The 15,158-nt window shown below is 41.6% G+C and overlaps 1 protein-coding gene across 1 annotated transcript; it reads left to right on the top strand.

Moving 5' to 3' along the window:
• The first annotated feature begins 393 nt into the window (after nt 1–393).
• txndc11 (thioredoxin domain containing 11) lies at nt 394–13,143 on the top strand. Its single transcript, XM_028018445.1, has 13 exons — nt 394–746; nt 3,248–3,344; nt 3,515–3,634; nt 4,748–4,845; nt 5,386–5,515; nt 5,670–5,763; nt 6,928–7,040; nt 7,144–7,347; nt 8,821–9,523; nt 9,957–10,144; nt 10,957–11,069; nt 11,167–11,247; nt 12,015–13,143. The coding sequence occupies exons 1-13, from the start codon at nt 622–624 to the stop codon at nt 12,496–12,498; spliced, it is 2,550 nt and encodes an 849-aa protein (XP_027874246.1). The 5' UTR covers nt 394–621; the 3' UTR covers nt 12,499–13,143.
• The last annotated feature ends 2,015 nt before the right edge of the window (nt 13,144–15,158 follow it).

Here is a 15,158-nt window from a genome sequence, read left to right as displayed (position 1 = left end):
AAAGAAATTAAGAGTGGATTTTAAAAAATCTAAACGGCCACTGTCTATGTTAAATATAATTATGAACAACTTTTGAAGCCATATTATCATAAATGGCTGGTTTTAATCTGGTTTTAAAACCAACGCCCCCTAGTGTTTAAAACGTCTTAGCGAGCGTAGCAGCAACGTCACTGACGTCAAAACCATTGAAGGGACTTTCTTCAAGAAGCAGATTCGAGCTTGTACGCAAAAATACACAAACGTGCTTACGCAGAGGGGATAAAAATAATTTTGTTTATAAAATGGTCGACATATCTTCGACGTTTTTTGTCGTGTCGCTTTGATGAAGCTTTTAATCCGTAATATTATAAAAAACCTTCAGCGTATTTCACGTTTTATCCAACGTAGTGCGCTTTGTGGACTCTCCCTGACGCCGTTGTCGCGGAAGTAAAACGTCTACGTGGGGAAGAAAGGTTGGACTGGCTGTGTTTGAATACCTTAAACTCTAACATCACCCATGTCCAATCCAGCTCCACTCTGCCCCTGGTCGAACCAGTCACCCTCCTGCCCTGGGAGGCAAATGAAGGCGTTGAGCGGCATCCGGGGTGTATAAATGGTGAGGCCAGCAGACCTGAGGCGGTAATGCTGCGCCGGGTGCGGCAGTCTCTCCGGCAGGTGCTGTTACTGATGGCCCGGAGACCAGACATTCTCTGCGGGGCCATCGTGCTCAGCGTCCTGCTCGTGCTGGCGGTGAAGTTCACATGCAGGTACTCAAAACTTTCTGTTTCTGTGGGGCAGGTTTGTGCTTTTTGGGGGGGGACTAATTTAAGCCCAAACTCCGAACAGCAGAGACAGGGACGTCTTTGTTTTGCTGAGTTGTGATACAGTTTGGTTGTAATGAGCTACTATTGCCCGGTCATTGTGGTTAATCTGACGTGTGCTGACAGACAAGAGGATTAACCATCGAGTTTATCCCTTTTAAACAGTTAGTGTCTCTGGTTCTTTTGTTCATAACTTCATTTGTTTGTTTGTGTTATTCATCTGATTCGAGCAGAGCCGTGTATTAAAGCTATGACTGTTCTGTTAGACAGGTGCTTTTTCATTCTGCTGTAAAACGCCAGTTTCTCAAGAACTAGCGTTAAGAGGTCGTGAGTTCAAATCCCCATCAGGTTCACCCTGAACGATCTCTTCTTGAATGAATGGGTTCTCACCGGGTACTCCGGCTTAATTTGTCTGTGTAAATTTGTATCGTTTATCATTTATCGCGATAAATGTCTTAGAACGATAACAATTTTGATTCCAATTAATTGTGCTTACCTCCCTCAGAAATAAAACTGTCGGTGTCGTTGGGATTGTTGGTTTTATTATTTTCTCCACTGTTTGTTCAATGAGAGCATCAATATGTATGTAATAATTTGAAAACACAAATAAATGCCGTTTCTGTGTGGGGTTTAGTGATACAAAAAGACAATACTTTTTGTGACTAGTGTTCTAAAGAAGTGTATTCCAATTGGGAATGTTTTTCTAAAGCAGTATTTGTGTTTGTGGGGCTGTAATTGCTGTGTCATGCAATCGCAGCTGTAGAGTAATCTAAAACAACAATAATGAATGGTTATTATAATTATAGTCACTTTTATTATTACTACAATATTGCCACAAAAAATATTGTGATTAATCTTTAAGTTGTGTGTGTGTGTGAGGGTCTGGCGGACCTGTCTGTGGTACACTCCGCCTCCGTCCCACTGACTGCTCAAGATGGACACAAGCACTGCTGGTTTTTTGTGGCTTGGAGAGTGACAGAATCCAAACTGTAAAATTGGACACCTTGTAACTAACGTCCACCTTGAGGTCTGCAGAATTTGTAGAAATGTCTTGGAACGTTCTCCTATAATTGTTCACCTATGCTAGATAATTTGTTTGTTTTTTGTTTTGTTTTGTTTTTGAATCAGCACAGAGATTTTTATTCTCAGCCCAGTATGGAGTCATTCCTGTCATTTCCTGATCAGTTGATGCCACACTGACCGACTGGAACATGGAGAGCAGACGTTGTCAGGCTCCTGCTCTGGTTATCTTTCTGATGGTGCAAGATAACATGAAAATGTTCAGAAAGGGAATGCAAAAAATTAAAAAAATAACAATGTTTCCTCTAGTACAGGGTTTTCCGAATACAATTCTGGTTTTACTATTGTCCCCCAGCTTTTAGCTCCATCTTGGGCTGGGCTGTATTGCTAAAAAGATCAAATCTCTGATTTCTTTATTTTTATTTTTTGTCAAGCGTTATCAGGATCTGATGCAACCAGCTGAATTTGTGTGGCGCTTTCTTTGTTCAAAGTCTTGCTATGATGATAATTTGATGCTGATGTGTTAAAAGATTAAGTATTTCTATAAAACTGTAAAACTTATACCAAACGTATCACTTCCCAAGAGGCTCAACATTCCTCATTTTAATGTTTTAAATACTTTTCATGGAGAGACTCTCGTAAAGTTATGACTTCATTGTCCTAATATTGCAGCTCTATTGTAACTTTATGACTTTATTCTCATAATGATAAAAATCTTAGCCTGGCTCTGATGCAAGGTTCAGGTGGTAGAGGGTTGTGTCATAAGCAGTGGCGGTCTATTCTCTTTCATTTCTAGAATTGCAGTGAGTTTGTTACCATTTATGTACAGATTTCATGTTCTTGTACACCTTGATGGAGACATTAACACACATAGTTACCAGAAGAAGGAGCTGAGGCAAATTGCAGTTTGCAAATGATCTGCAGCATATCCTGTTTTCTGAGCTCGTTCAGTAGTTGTGGTGATGCCGTTTGATACAACCTCAGGACATGAACGCAGCTCAGCTTAGCACAGATGGCACAAACGCTGAGGTCCTTTTATAAGCATAAGATAAAAAAAACTATTTACGTCGAACTGCAGGTGAAGGAAATTTTGTTTGTCGTTTGTTTTTTTGTGTTTGTGTTAAATGCATCAAACCTGAAAATCCCCACTTTTTCTAGTCTGTAAACGCATCAATGAATAGCATATTATTTATGCACATTGTTTTGAATTTAGTAAAGTACAAGTTAACCCGCAGTGTGCTTTCTGCTGGCCAATGTTTACATTTATATACTGAATTAAACAGAATCTGGGTTACCCCGGTGGTATATGTGCCACTGACCAGTTCTGACTGATGCAGATTTGCGCTGTTACTAATAAAGAGCTACAACCAGTTTATGTTATTGTTCATCATTCCTCACACTCCTCCTTTCATTATTTCCATGTGTAGCCGCGCTAAGGATGTGGTGGCGGCGGCGCGGCCTCCGGTCCGGTTCTTCTCTGTCGATGCCCCGGTAGTGGACCTCTACTTGGGTCAGCTAGACCAGGTGAGGCTCAGTAACGCCTTGTGGTGACTAAAGCGCAAAAGTAACAAAAATAAGGCTCGCTTTATTAAATACATCGGCTCCTGCTCTGTGGGTAGATTTGAGACTAGCATCACATGAAGTAAACTCTGTGCCTTAGATAAATTACTGAATTACTGAATTTTTTTCTGCAGGTGGAACGTCTCAGGAGCATGGCTGAGGTGTCTTTTATTTTCTTCTATGCTCCCTGGTGTGCTCACTCCATGGCTGCTCGACAGGAAGTGACACAGGTTGCTAAGAATCTGGCCAAACAGGTATGGAGGCACAAACCGCTGAAAGCAGGAGGGCTTAAGTAGGAACCAGCTGTTAAAACGGGCAGTGAAGGGGCAGCTTCGAGCTGTGGATCTTTCTGTCATAATGTACTGTAAGCAACTACAGGGGTAAATATATCTGCAAAGATATAAATATACCAATATATCTAAAATATATATATATATGCACGTCTGTAAAATATGAGTACATATATTCCAAGTCAGAAGTTTAGAGATAAACTTTCACATATTTGCAGCCTCAGCTTTGTTTCATGTTTTAGCTTGATGTTTTTATTGTAAACTTATAGGGGCGGCACTATTGGCTTCGCATCATGTTATAATGTTATTCACTCATCAAAAACCTACCTGGAGTGTTGCTTTGATTCTTTCATGCACGTTTGAGAAATCCTTTAATCTCCCGTGGCAACCATTCAGCTCAGTGAACCTAGCTCTGCCTTTCAGAACGAAAGGCGGACACAAAAATTTTTGTAAAACTGCACAAGAATTGGTGCAGTTTGACAAACTTCTGAGCTTCCCCCTCACAGAGCAGTCTTCCCCTGTGGCTCCTTCAGACTAGCCAGTAGCAATTAGCAAACACCTGGTGGAGCTGAGTATACTGAGCTTATTATAGGAGCTACGTCTCAAAAACACTGTTAAAGGGTTAATACACTGCAGGTGCAGTGTTAGAAAGAGCAAGAGTTTCTTAAAGAGACAGAGGCCCAATTTCAAAGCGTTAAATTTCAAAGTAAATGTTTTTAAGTCATATTTGATACATACATTGTTTGTATACCATCGTTACTTGATTGTGCCATAAAGCAGTACTCTAAGCCTGAAAAATACATAACTGCCATTTTAAATTTTACCTGATCACCTTGTATAGCAACTTAGACACAGTGCAATTTGCCATCATAAAACAAAAGCAGTAAAGTTTGTAAAGAAAATGTAAATTTGTCAGTCTCAAAACCTTTGGCAATTGCTGCGCATTAGAAAAAATTCGGACTCCTTCATTTTTCAACCAAGTGAAGGAGTCCTTTCAGCACGACTGGAGAAATTTGCATCAAAAACCTCATTTGGTTTAGTTTCTCTGGTGCAGCTTTGTTGGTTTCTGTGTTGCAGGTGCAGTTTGTGGCCGTTAACTGCTGGTGGAGTCGAGGGAAATGCAGGAGGCAGAAACGTTTCTATCACTACCCCATCATCCATCTGTTCTACAGAAGGTAAGGAGGAACCGTGGTCTGGGGTGTGAAAACACAAACCAGTGATGTGAGCGAATGGCAAAGCAACTTTTATTGCATTATATTTATTTATTTATTTATTTATTACCATGTCAATAAACTAAGTACTTGATATTTTGATGAAACAAAGAACATTTTAAACATCATTAGACAAAAAAAAAAATTATGGCCTAATAAAATTTTTTTATTTTTTTGTCCAAAATTATTTGTGTGAATTTTCTTTAACAAGCACAGGATATTGGTCAGTCTTTCTTCAAAAGCTCTTCCTTTAATTAGCCAAGTTTAATGGATGGAGCGCCTGTTTGTAAGCGAAGCATGTCATTAGTTTGTGTTTCCCCATTTTAGGAGGATTTTTATTGTATTTGTTTTTCAAAAAGCCAAGTCAAGTTTGTGAATTGTAGGCTAGGAACACTTTGGACACTCCGTCCATGGCAATAGAAATAGATTACCAATAAGGTATGTTTTATCTAACTTTCCAAACTGTACCTAGGAGTTGTTCATGTGTTGCTTCTGTTGCTGCAGGTTTGGGCCAATCGAGTACAGAGGACCGTTTGTGGCTCCATATATTGAAAGTTTTACCCTCAGAGTCATCACACCACTGACTTACCTCCCGACCAGAGCGCATCTCGAAAACTTCCTGTCCCAGCATGAGGTATCCTATGGCTTCAGGTTGTTTAATGAAAGCCGTCTCTGCAAACATTGGAGCTTCGCCAATGCTGTTGAATATTGTATTAAACCCTGTTTGTCCAGTTGTACATTGGTTCATTCTTACGTTCTCTAACCATCTGTGTCTTGTGTTTTGGCAGTCTGGTGTGGTGGGTTTCTTCCAGTTCAATTCCTCTCCACAGCCTCCAGGGTACGTCACCTACCTGTCCTCTGCCCTGCAGACCCTAAGGAGAGGTAAAAGTTTTACCATCATAGTATCCTCCCCACATTTTGTTGACATTTTCTGTACAGTCACAAGGAAAAAAAAACTAAGTTTAAATGATTGTCAACACAGTAAAGTGAAAGCTGCAGAGCACCTGTAGCTGGTTGGGCCAACTTCAGAAGCAATAATTTATCAACTGTTTTATAAACTGAGTGTCTTTTATCAATAACAAAACATTATTCGGTTATTTGAGGCTCCTGACAAAACCAATGTTTCTACAGTCACTTACAGACCGTTTATTGTTGATTCCCTTTAATTGTACTTGATCCTTGAATGCTAACGTTTAGCTTACTAACAGGCCTCTAGCGACTCTGCATTGTACTGCCTGACAATGGGAGGCATTTGCCGAGCCCCTTACTCCCGGGAATATAAGCGGCCGTCTTTTTATTCTACTTCTGACTTTCTCCGATAGTTTAGAAGTAGCCCTCTAACTCTTCCTATGTGAATGAATAGCAACCAAGGTTGCTTGGTCATTAGTCATGTCTTTGCTCCAGAGCCACAACCAACCAAAATTTCTGCTGTTACAGTGTGGGTTGACAAACAGTAAATCAAGTGTATGTATTCAGCAGTGCCTGGCAAAAGTAGCTGTAAACTACACCACTTTGTGAATTTACCTGTGTTAGATTAATTAACTTGTTCAATTGACTTTTGACGTCAGTTTAAGTCAAAAACAACCAATCAGAGCCAGGAGGAGTGCCTTAGCGCTCTCAGTCATTCTAGGAAATGTGCTGCTCAATGTGCTAATAGTGGAAAAACAACTCACCGTTCCAGGACTGCCGTCATCGGTGGTCATGCTAACTAGTTAGCAGTCACGACGGGCTCCTTTGTGTTGAACCGGCTGCCACATAGCAGAGAGCAAACAGGAGGACATGAGCGGGCGCATACATGAGGATCAGTGATGGCGCTAAGACCCTCCTCCTGGCTCTGATTGGTTGTTTCTGATTTAGCTGTGTGTTGGGTCAGATGACAGCAGGACGGTAGCGAAAAGGCAGTGGAGCTTTTTTTCCCCTCACAGATTATCTGTCTCTTGTTACATAGTAATAATTTTAACAAATATGTAAAAACAAAGAAAACAAAAAATATATATTTTTTGTACAAGTTGCATACTGTGGCTTTAGCGGTTTTACCCTGTGCAGATGTCCACGGCGTTGTGCGGTTTGGAGTTGTGACGAGCAAACACGTGGCAGAGGCCGTCTCACTCAGAGAGGATGAAACGGTTTACCTGCACAGAAGATTCAACTCTTCTTTGGTAGGCAGCGTCACTGGGCCAGCACAGCCCTGTTCCAAACACAAACACTGAATGTTGATCGCCTTCACAGTCGTTCACACTGTGGGTATGTTTTCCCACCCAGATTTTTCCAAGAAAGAAGCTAAACTTTACATCGGAGGCCGTCTGCAAGTGGGTGTTTGAGCACTACGAGACGGTCGTCCAGTGGCTGCTGCCTCCGGGGACGAAGTCCCGCCTGCTGGAGGGCGAGTTGACGAAAGGCCCTGCACTGCTTTTATTTATGCCACATGACCCCCTGCAGTCTGAGCCAAGTGCCATACTACAGCAGGTGAACACTCATGCACCAAATGGTTTCAGTAAGAATTGGCGTGCTTTCTGCAGTGAAAATGTTTCCCAGACTAGATACAATGGGTAGTCATCTAGCTGGCTGAAACTTTGTTGGTTTAATTCCAGCCTCATGTTTGTGTGTGGGTGAATGTGGCCCTTGTGTAAAGTGCTTTGAGTGGTTGCTATGACTAAAAAAGAAATCCTATATGATTTCAGTCCATTTACCATTCTGTATCACCTGTCGTATGCCACAGGGTTCACAGTTGGTTACCTTCTGATTTGATTATTTGGTTTAAAATTTTAACCATGTCTCTTTCAAAGACAACTTTGAGAGAGACAGTCTAGTGTATTCTAAACCATCTGTCAGTTTTGACTGGTTTTCAAAGAAATATGTTCTTGGTTTCTAAACAATATTGCAGTTCATTTAGGATGTTTGTTTTATTTTTTGGTTTTGTTGTTTTTCTCAAAGATAGATCTATATTCCAGTAAGGAAATGTTATTCCCGCCATGTAGAAACAAGTAGTTTGGGATGTTAATTAAAGGGCCGGGACATATTACTCGTTTTCCAGCCAGACAGTGACATTTTATATCCTAATCAAGTAACTGTGATCTTCAGATGTTCTGAAAATGCTGCATATATATCAACTATTATATGATATAATATATAATAGTTTCTGTATATATCAACTATTACATGGATGATTTCAGAGTCATCAAAATTTGAAATTGCTGTACAAATGACTACTTTCTTAGGCAACTAAATGGTGGCAACGGCGTGGCAGAGCATTCGCACCGCCACAACACCAATACTGCTCTTGAGAAACACACCACCATCAATAATTGTGATTTATATCACCAAAGTGAATACAGTAATTGCATTCAATCTTCTTTTCACATTTATTGATGCACCTTTATTGAACAAACAGCTGAGAAAAATAGCAAAAATATGGACAGTTTTTTTTAAATGTTTTTTTTTACACCATTAATTGGAATTTGTTGTGACGGTGATAACTTGGAATTGAAGAAACGTATCACGATAAATGATACGATAAATTCCTGCCCCAGATTTGCATCATGTCTTTCACATAGACATGTTTGAGTATTTTCTGTATTAGGTGAATTTTTCACAGTGAGGTTTACTTTGGACATCTCGGGAAGTCCACTGTCGCTGTTTTTTTGTGTTGACAAACGTTAAGTTACAGAATTTGGAGGTGCACAAACAGGCATCATAATTGGGAAATAATGGCATATGAGGGCAGGTACAGGGACAGCGTATTCGGTGCATCAACTATGAACCTACAGTAGCTTAAACCATCTTTACTGTCGCTGTTACTGATGTATAAAAAAATCCTATTTGAAATACACAAACAACTCTTAGCCTGGTGGAGGGCCAAGCAGAGCCTGGTGGCCCGCCAGGCTGATTATGATTCAGTTCATGATTAGCTTCTTCTTCTTTTTGTTTGTTTCTTTTCAGTTTGCAGACATTGCTGTACGTTATCACTCCTGCGAGCGCTCCAGCGCAGACGACTGTCTCCCCTTCTACACCTCGCTGTGCTGCCGATCCGTTCCCGTTCCGGAGTCCAGAACCAGCGCATGCGAGGTCTGCCTCAGGTTGTCTGGGCCGAGCCTCCCCGTCTCCTCGGCCCGCTGCTTGTTTCCCTCCGCTTCGCGAGAAGGAGACCGATTCGGGACTTATCTGAACCGCTGCTGCCTTCACCAGCCACCCTCTCCCATATCCATGATAAGTGCGACCTCAGAGGGCTGCAGCCACTACGTGAGCAGCTACAGTCCCTTTACTCAGTTCAGTGCCTGCTGTAAAACATTAGGACCTCAGCTTAATGAATCACAAGCCAAAGAAGAGCCGGGACTTCCTCCTCCTCCGTCCGTCCCTCCATCCTCTGCCCCCATCCAAGAGGAGGAGGAGAACGACGGCATCACAGGGCTGCATTGTCGGACTAACAGGACTCTCAGGTTCTACGTGCTGGACATTGGCCTCAACTGGCCTCTGGCCGAGCGACTCGGAGCGTCGAGCCAAAAAAACTCTCCTGTTCACAAAGGGGCTTCCACAGAAGGCGACGGCAACCGGGACTGGTCATTTGTGGCCATCGTCAACCTGAAATACGAGGTTCATTACGTTCTTCAGCACAACCCAGACGCCACGCTGACAGAGTCTCTAGGTAAGGCTGACTGTTAGTTTTTTATGTCTTCTCAAAAACGGATCAGGTGGAGTTTTAGAAATAAACAAAAAGCAAAGCAATAAAGAAGTGCCTTGAAGAGACTCAGTTATTCTCTTTTTCAGGGCTGCGCAATAAATCAATAGCGATATATATCGTGATTAGACAGGTGATCAATATCAATAGATAACACATCCAATTCTGGGGGAAGTAGGCCAAGGAAAGACTTTAACTGCTCAACCTCTCACGGCTAGCTTAGCAAGGCTAACTCATTGCTTGGTTACCTGGCAACAGCCTGTTGAGTCACTTGCGGAGCAGCATTTTCAGGTTTCGCCACCATGCCTCGTAACTGCTGAAAAATAAACAGTGATTTGTTGTCTTTTTATTTTAGTGTTTTTAATAAGACGCAATGTGTACTTATTTTGTCACACCGAAGAGACGTTCATCAGGAACTTCAGCTCACCGCACAGCCATCTACAGAGACATTTGGTCGGAGAGGATGACAGGAAGGAGGGTGGAGGCGGAGCCAATCCTCCGGAGGAACAGCAGCAGCAGAAGCAGCGCCGCCTCGTCACCGAGTTGACCACTTCCTCCTTCGTGTCTTCCATCATGGACCATCAAAAGGTTTAAAAAAATAAATATTCAGATTGCCTGGGATCATCTTTTTTTTTTTTTTTTTTTATGGAAATTGAGCCATCCGCACAGTGGAATATTATTTTTTGCTCTAAACTTAATCAAAAGATCAAGGGAGAGAAGTTGGATCATCAGCTGCATTTCTTTGACTATACCATTGCGTCATTTTACGTTTTGAAAATAAATTTGCTTGATGGAAACTAGTCAATTTCAGAAAACTTATTTTTGATAAAAAGATTTGGCACTAGAGTCCAGTGTCTCTTTTTTTGTGCATTTTTTATTTATTTATTTATTTTTGGCCACATCAAAATTGGTTTATTTTGCAAACTGCAATAGAAATTTCTTTTCACCTGATCAAAAAGCGGATGTTGCCACTGATGTAAAGCACGAAGAAGAAGACGACAGGAAGTAGTTGGAGTCATTCTTCGTGGCGCGGCATGTTTTTTCTTTACCGACTTATCGCACGAACAAACGTGTTCAGCTGCGATTTTATTTGCGTTTCTCATTTGACGGAAACAACGCGATTGCGAAATTGTGGGAGAGGTTTTTGTCGGTGTCAGCGAAATATTGCCAAAGTTTCAGTCACTTTTGTTCTGGAAACGCAGCCACAGTGGAGCTGAAGTGCTGTCTGAATCAGAATCATAAACCCTTTTAATGTCATTGTGAAAGAATAAAGCAAGAACTTTAAAAAATGGCAACTCTCAAAGAAACCCAGAACAAGTGGGACGTTCAGAAAAAACAAATAAAGATCAGTTTTGTTTTGTTTCTTTTGTAAATGTGGTAATGTGAGTTTGTCGTTGCAGGACGTGCTGCTGTTCTACTACACTCAGTGGTGCGGCTTCTGCTCCGTTCTCAACCACGTCCTCATCCAGCTGGCCCGACTGCTGCAGGGGAACCACACCATCACCGTGGCCAGGTGCCCTTTTCTCTGACCGTTTCCCTGTCAGCCCTGCTGTCAGAGGCTCGTTCCACGTGGAAATGAAAACACTGTAAGCTCCCTGTTCTGTGTTCAGGGTGAATGTGGCTCGTAACGACCTTCCCTGGGAGTTCATGGTGGATCACGTCCCTTCCATCCTGCTGTTCCCCAGACACAGGTCAGGGCCTGTACAGCTGGTCAGAATCACTGGCACAACAATATTTCATTTCTGCTGAATGCAGGTTGTCCCTTTCAGAGTGGGAGAGTAATTATAACCTTTTGTTTCTGGTAGTAAATCTGTGTTTTAATAATCAGAGGGATGGTATGTTGTGTTTTCCAGCCACAAAGTGCCATTTTACAGCAGAATCAAGTAACGATATTAAGTCAAGTTGGTATAAAAATACTACATATATCAAATATGATTTTAATTTAACATCTTCAAGTTGGGTGTCTTTTTAAAAACTCCAATTTACGAAACTCCACCTTCAGGAAGTCATCACAACATGGCTCCTCTATTAACCCTTTAACAAAGTTTTTACCAGAGTTTCACTGAGAAACAGCCCCTGTAATGATCTCAGCAGATGTGCAGTTCCACCTGGTGTTTGCTAACTGCTCCTGGCTAGTCTGAAGGAGCTGAGGGGGGAGATATGAAAGGGGCACTTTGTGAAGCGGAAGCTTGGAATCTGTAGTTCTGAGGAGGAGCTGCGTCTCGAAGGCGGAGCTATAGCCTTTCTTTTCCTTTAAGTCATATTTTATATATATGACATTTTTATAACAACTGAAGGTTACATGGTTACTTGATTGTGCTTAAAAATGACACTATGTGCCTGGAAACCACATAATACTGCTTCTTTAATGAGGTTTAGTTAAAACAGGAAAAGGAAAAAAAGATTGCCATATTCTCCAACAGAGTGGTCGATGACTATCTTTCTGCTTCTCTTTAAGGAAGCACCTCAGTGTGAAATATCCCGCCGACCTTCCCATCACCTTGCCAAACCTCCTCCGCTTCATCCTGCAGCACTCCGACTCTCTGCGTCAGGCCAACGGGTCGTCCTCCGCGGCGCCGGGGTCCGGCGCCGTCCTCCACGCGGAGTTCCTGGCCCTCCAGCACGAAGTCCAGGCCCTGCACCACGCCCGCCAGCGGCTCTCGCAGCAGCTAGCGCAGCTGTGGCGCGAGAACCGCCAGCTGAAGTTCGACATCCGCGGCATCGAGCAGAGCCTGGAGAGGCAGATGCAGGAGAAGAGCCGGCGGCTGGCCGAGGCGCTGAAGCGTCTGCAGGAGCTGGCGGACGCCTCGGAGACCCTGCTGAACGAGAACGTGCTGCTCAAAGTCCTGCTGAGGGCGCTGAGGGACAGGACAGAGGCCGACGAGCAGGCCGAGGCGGACCGAGAGGAGGCGGGACAGGAAGACGGCCGCCGAGCTTCCTGATGACAGGGCGGCGACTCAGGAGGAGGACGTGAAGGCCAGACTGAAGGCGGAGGGAGTAAAAGCTGTGATTAGACTTTTAACAAGTGCAGAAAGAAGAGGAATGTACGCTTCTGCAAACAGGATGTCATGTTAAACCTAAACTTAAAAAAGGTTGTTGGTTTGCTGTTAACACTGAGATTAACCTGGGCTGTTTAAAAAAGAAAAGAGAGAAAGATGGAAACATGATGCACTTTTATAAAGTGCTTTGATTACAGCCACTCATGGAAACGCACCGGTTCATTTCTGATAAATCGTTTTCAGCCATTTTTGATTCCTGTACAATTTAAAGCTGTGGTAGGTAACTTTTATTTTTTTAAAAACAACCAAAAAAAAAACCAAACAAATGTCTTTTGTTTGCACATTTGTTAAAACTTTCACCATGTCAAGAATTTAGTTTGAGACATAAAATCTGAGAAAATCAGAAAAAGAGTTTGCTACTCTGGTGTCCCCAAAATAACTGTAAAAATACGCCACTCGGTCAGAAACAGCCAATCAGAGCTTGGAGCAGTGTCTTGGTGCTGTCAATCATGCTCATGTAGGATTGTGATGACAGCAGAGCCAGTTGTGAATGCAAAGGCTTGTTAGCATTGCCACTGATGACAGAGGATAAAAGGTGTTTTTCAGCCATTTAGCAGTATGTATACGGGATTGATTGGCAGCGCTAACACCTGGCTCTGATTGGTTGTTTTTGAATGGAGAACGGTGCTTTTTTTTTTTACACAGCAATAGCACATCTCTTTTATATTATTACAACCTAGTGACAATTTTAACAAATGTGTTATATATATATATATATATATATATATATATATGTATATAAAATCAAAGTTACACGCTGCAGCTCTAATGATAGCATTAAAGCTAAACACTAGTATCCAGGAATAATTACATGTATTACATGAAATGGACATCAAAAGGTTTGGCTGACGTGGGAAAGAATCCATCCGGTCAGCTTGTTGGCTCCGATAAAACCAGTCCAACTGGGATGAATTCCAGTTGCTTCCTTTCATCTTTCACAATAAAAGCCATGTCATAAAACAAAGACTGTTAATTTTTATCAAAAGGATTAGAGGAGCCGTCATGGTTCAGTCGTGGAGGACCTTTCTTTAGACTTGCTGATGGAGGAAAGATCTGTGAGATAAAAAAAAAACGAAGGGCCTTTTGTTTTCCACCTCCTCTGTGTGAACTCACCTGCTGTCCAAGTGTCAAATGTAAAACCATCTTTTACTTCAGTGTGTGTTGAAGTGTGAGCCTTTTAACTTTTTCATGAGGAATTACAACCTAAATATAATTAGTAATATAAAAAATATATTTTTCTACAAACTGTCCACCTGTTTTTTGGGGGGTTTTTTGCATTAATTCGACGCTTCCATATTTCTCACACAGTTAAGTGGGTGTTTTCTTAATGATTAGTATAAATCCACAGATTTTAAGCGAAGCGTTGATGTATTTACCAGAGGAGAGAAATCTCTCGTCTCATCCTACCTTTTTTTAAAAAAATATATATATAATTTAATTCGAAGCATGGTTGTACTGATGGGTTTGCTACACTGATTTATTTTTACAGAAATCTTTGACTCACTAAGATATTTCTATGTAACTATTCAGGTATTCAGAATGAGATGCTGCAGTTGTTTACATGTGAGATATTGCACCGGTTTTTACTGATTAAACGTCTCGGCCTTTCTTGCGGTGCTGTTTGTGCTTCATTTTTGATCGGGCATCACTACAGACAGCCCTCACTCCTCACCTGTCTGCCTGTCAGAAGAGTAGAGATAAAACATGATCTGGTACAGATTTATTTAAAGAAATAATCCACATTTGTGGAAAAGTCTTTTACCTTTGCTGGTGTTTTGTCAGGATGGGTACAGCGGGGACGATAAACGGTTTTTCTGGAATGTTCAGATGTTTCTCTGCTGTTTAGCAGCGTGTACACACGATTGATTGTTAGTGCCAAGACCCTCCCCCTGACTCTGATTGGTTGTTTTTGATCAGGAGCGCTACGTTTCTTCAGAGGGCAAAAGGAACTTGATCTTTTCACACAATCTATTATACTGTCATGACATGGCAACAGTAAAAAAAACAAACAAAAAAAACCTTTTTTTTGTTTAATATAAAAGTTACCAAACTCAAAATGAAATGTTTACATCTAAATAAGTATGAGTTAAGTTTATGTGCTTCTCTTAATGCTACATTCTTCACAATTAAGCACTTTTTTTATGGGTTTTGTTTTGGGGGGTTTTCCATAATAAAATACAATAATTGGAGTGGTAACAAAATGCGACACTTTTGCAAATCACTATTTCTATGACAAAGTTTAGGAGGCTGATGCACTTTTGTGCCCGGAGAAAGAATTACAAGCCTCCTCGTCTAATTTGGGTCAACAGGAACATGTGCTGCTCATTCCAGACCGAATATAGCAGCTTCTGTCTTCTCTAAGGATCACAAGTCTGTCATAAACAGAGAGTGGTACGTGAGCCTAACTAAATACAGAAGATCAAAATGTTCTGTATCAACACTCTGTGTGGCTTCTATACTTTGGGCTGTGGTGAGTTTTTTTTTTTTTCCTTGGGCAAATTGAATTGAGTCATTTAATTTCAAACAGGCTTCTGTTTGATAGG

The sequence above is a fragment of the Xiphophorus couchianus genome, chromosome 5 (assembly GCF_001444195.1).
Source record: "Xiphophorus couchianus chromosome 5, X_couchianus-1.0, whole genome shotgun sequence".
In the NCBI taxonomy this organism is placed as follows: domain Eukaryota; kingdom Metazoa; phylum Chordata; class Actinopteri; order Cyprinodontiformes; family Poeciliidae; genus Xiphophorus; species Xiphophorus couchianus.
This window is presented reverse-complemented; position numbering and strand designations above follow the sequence as displayed.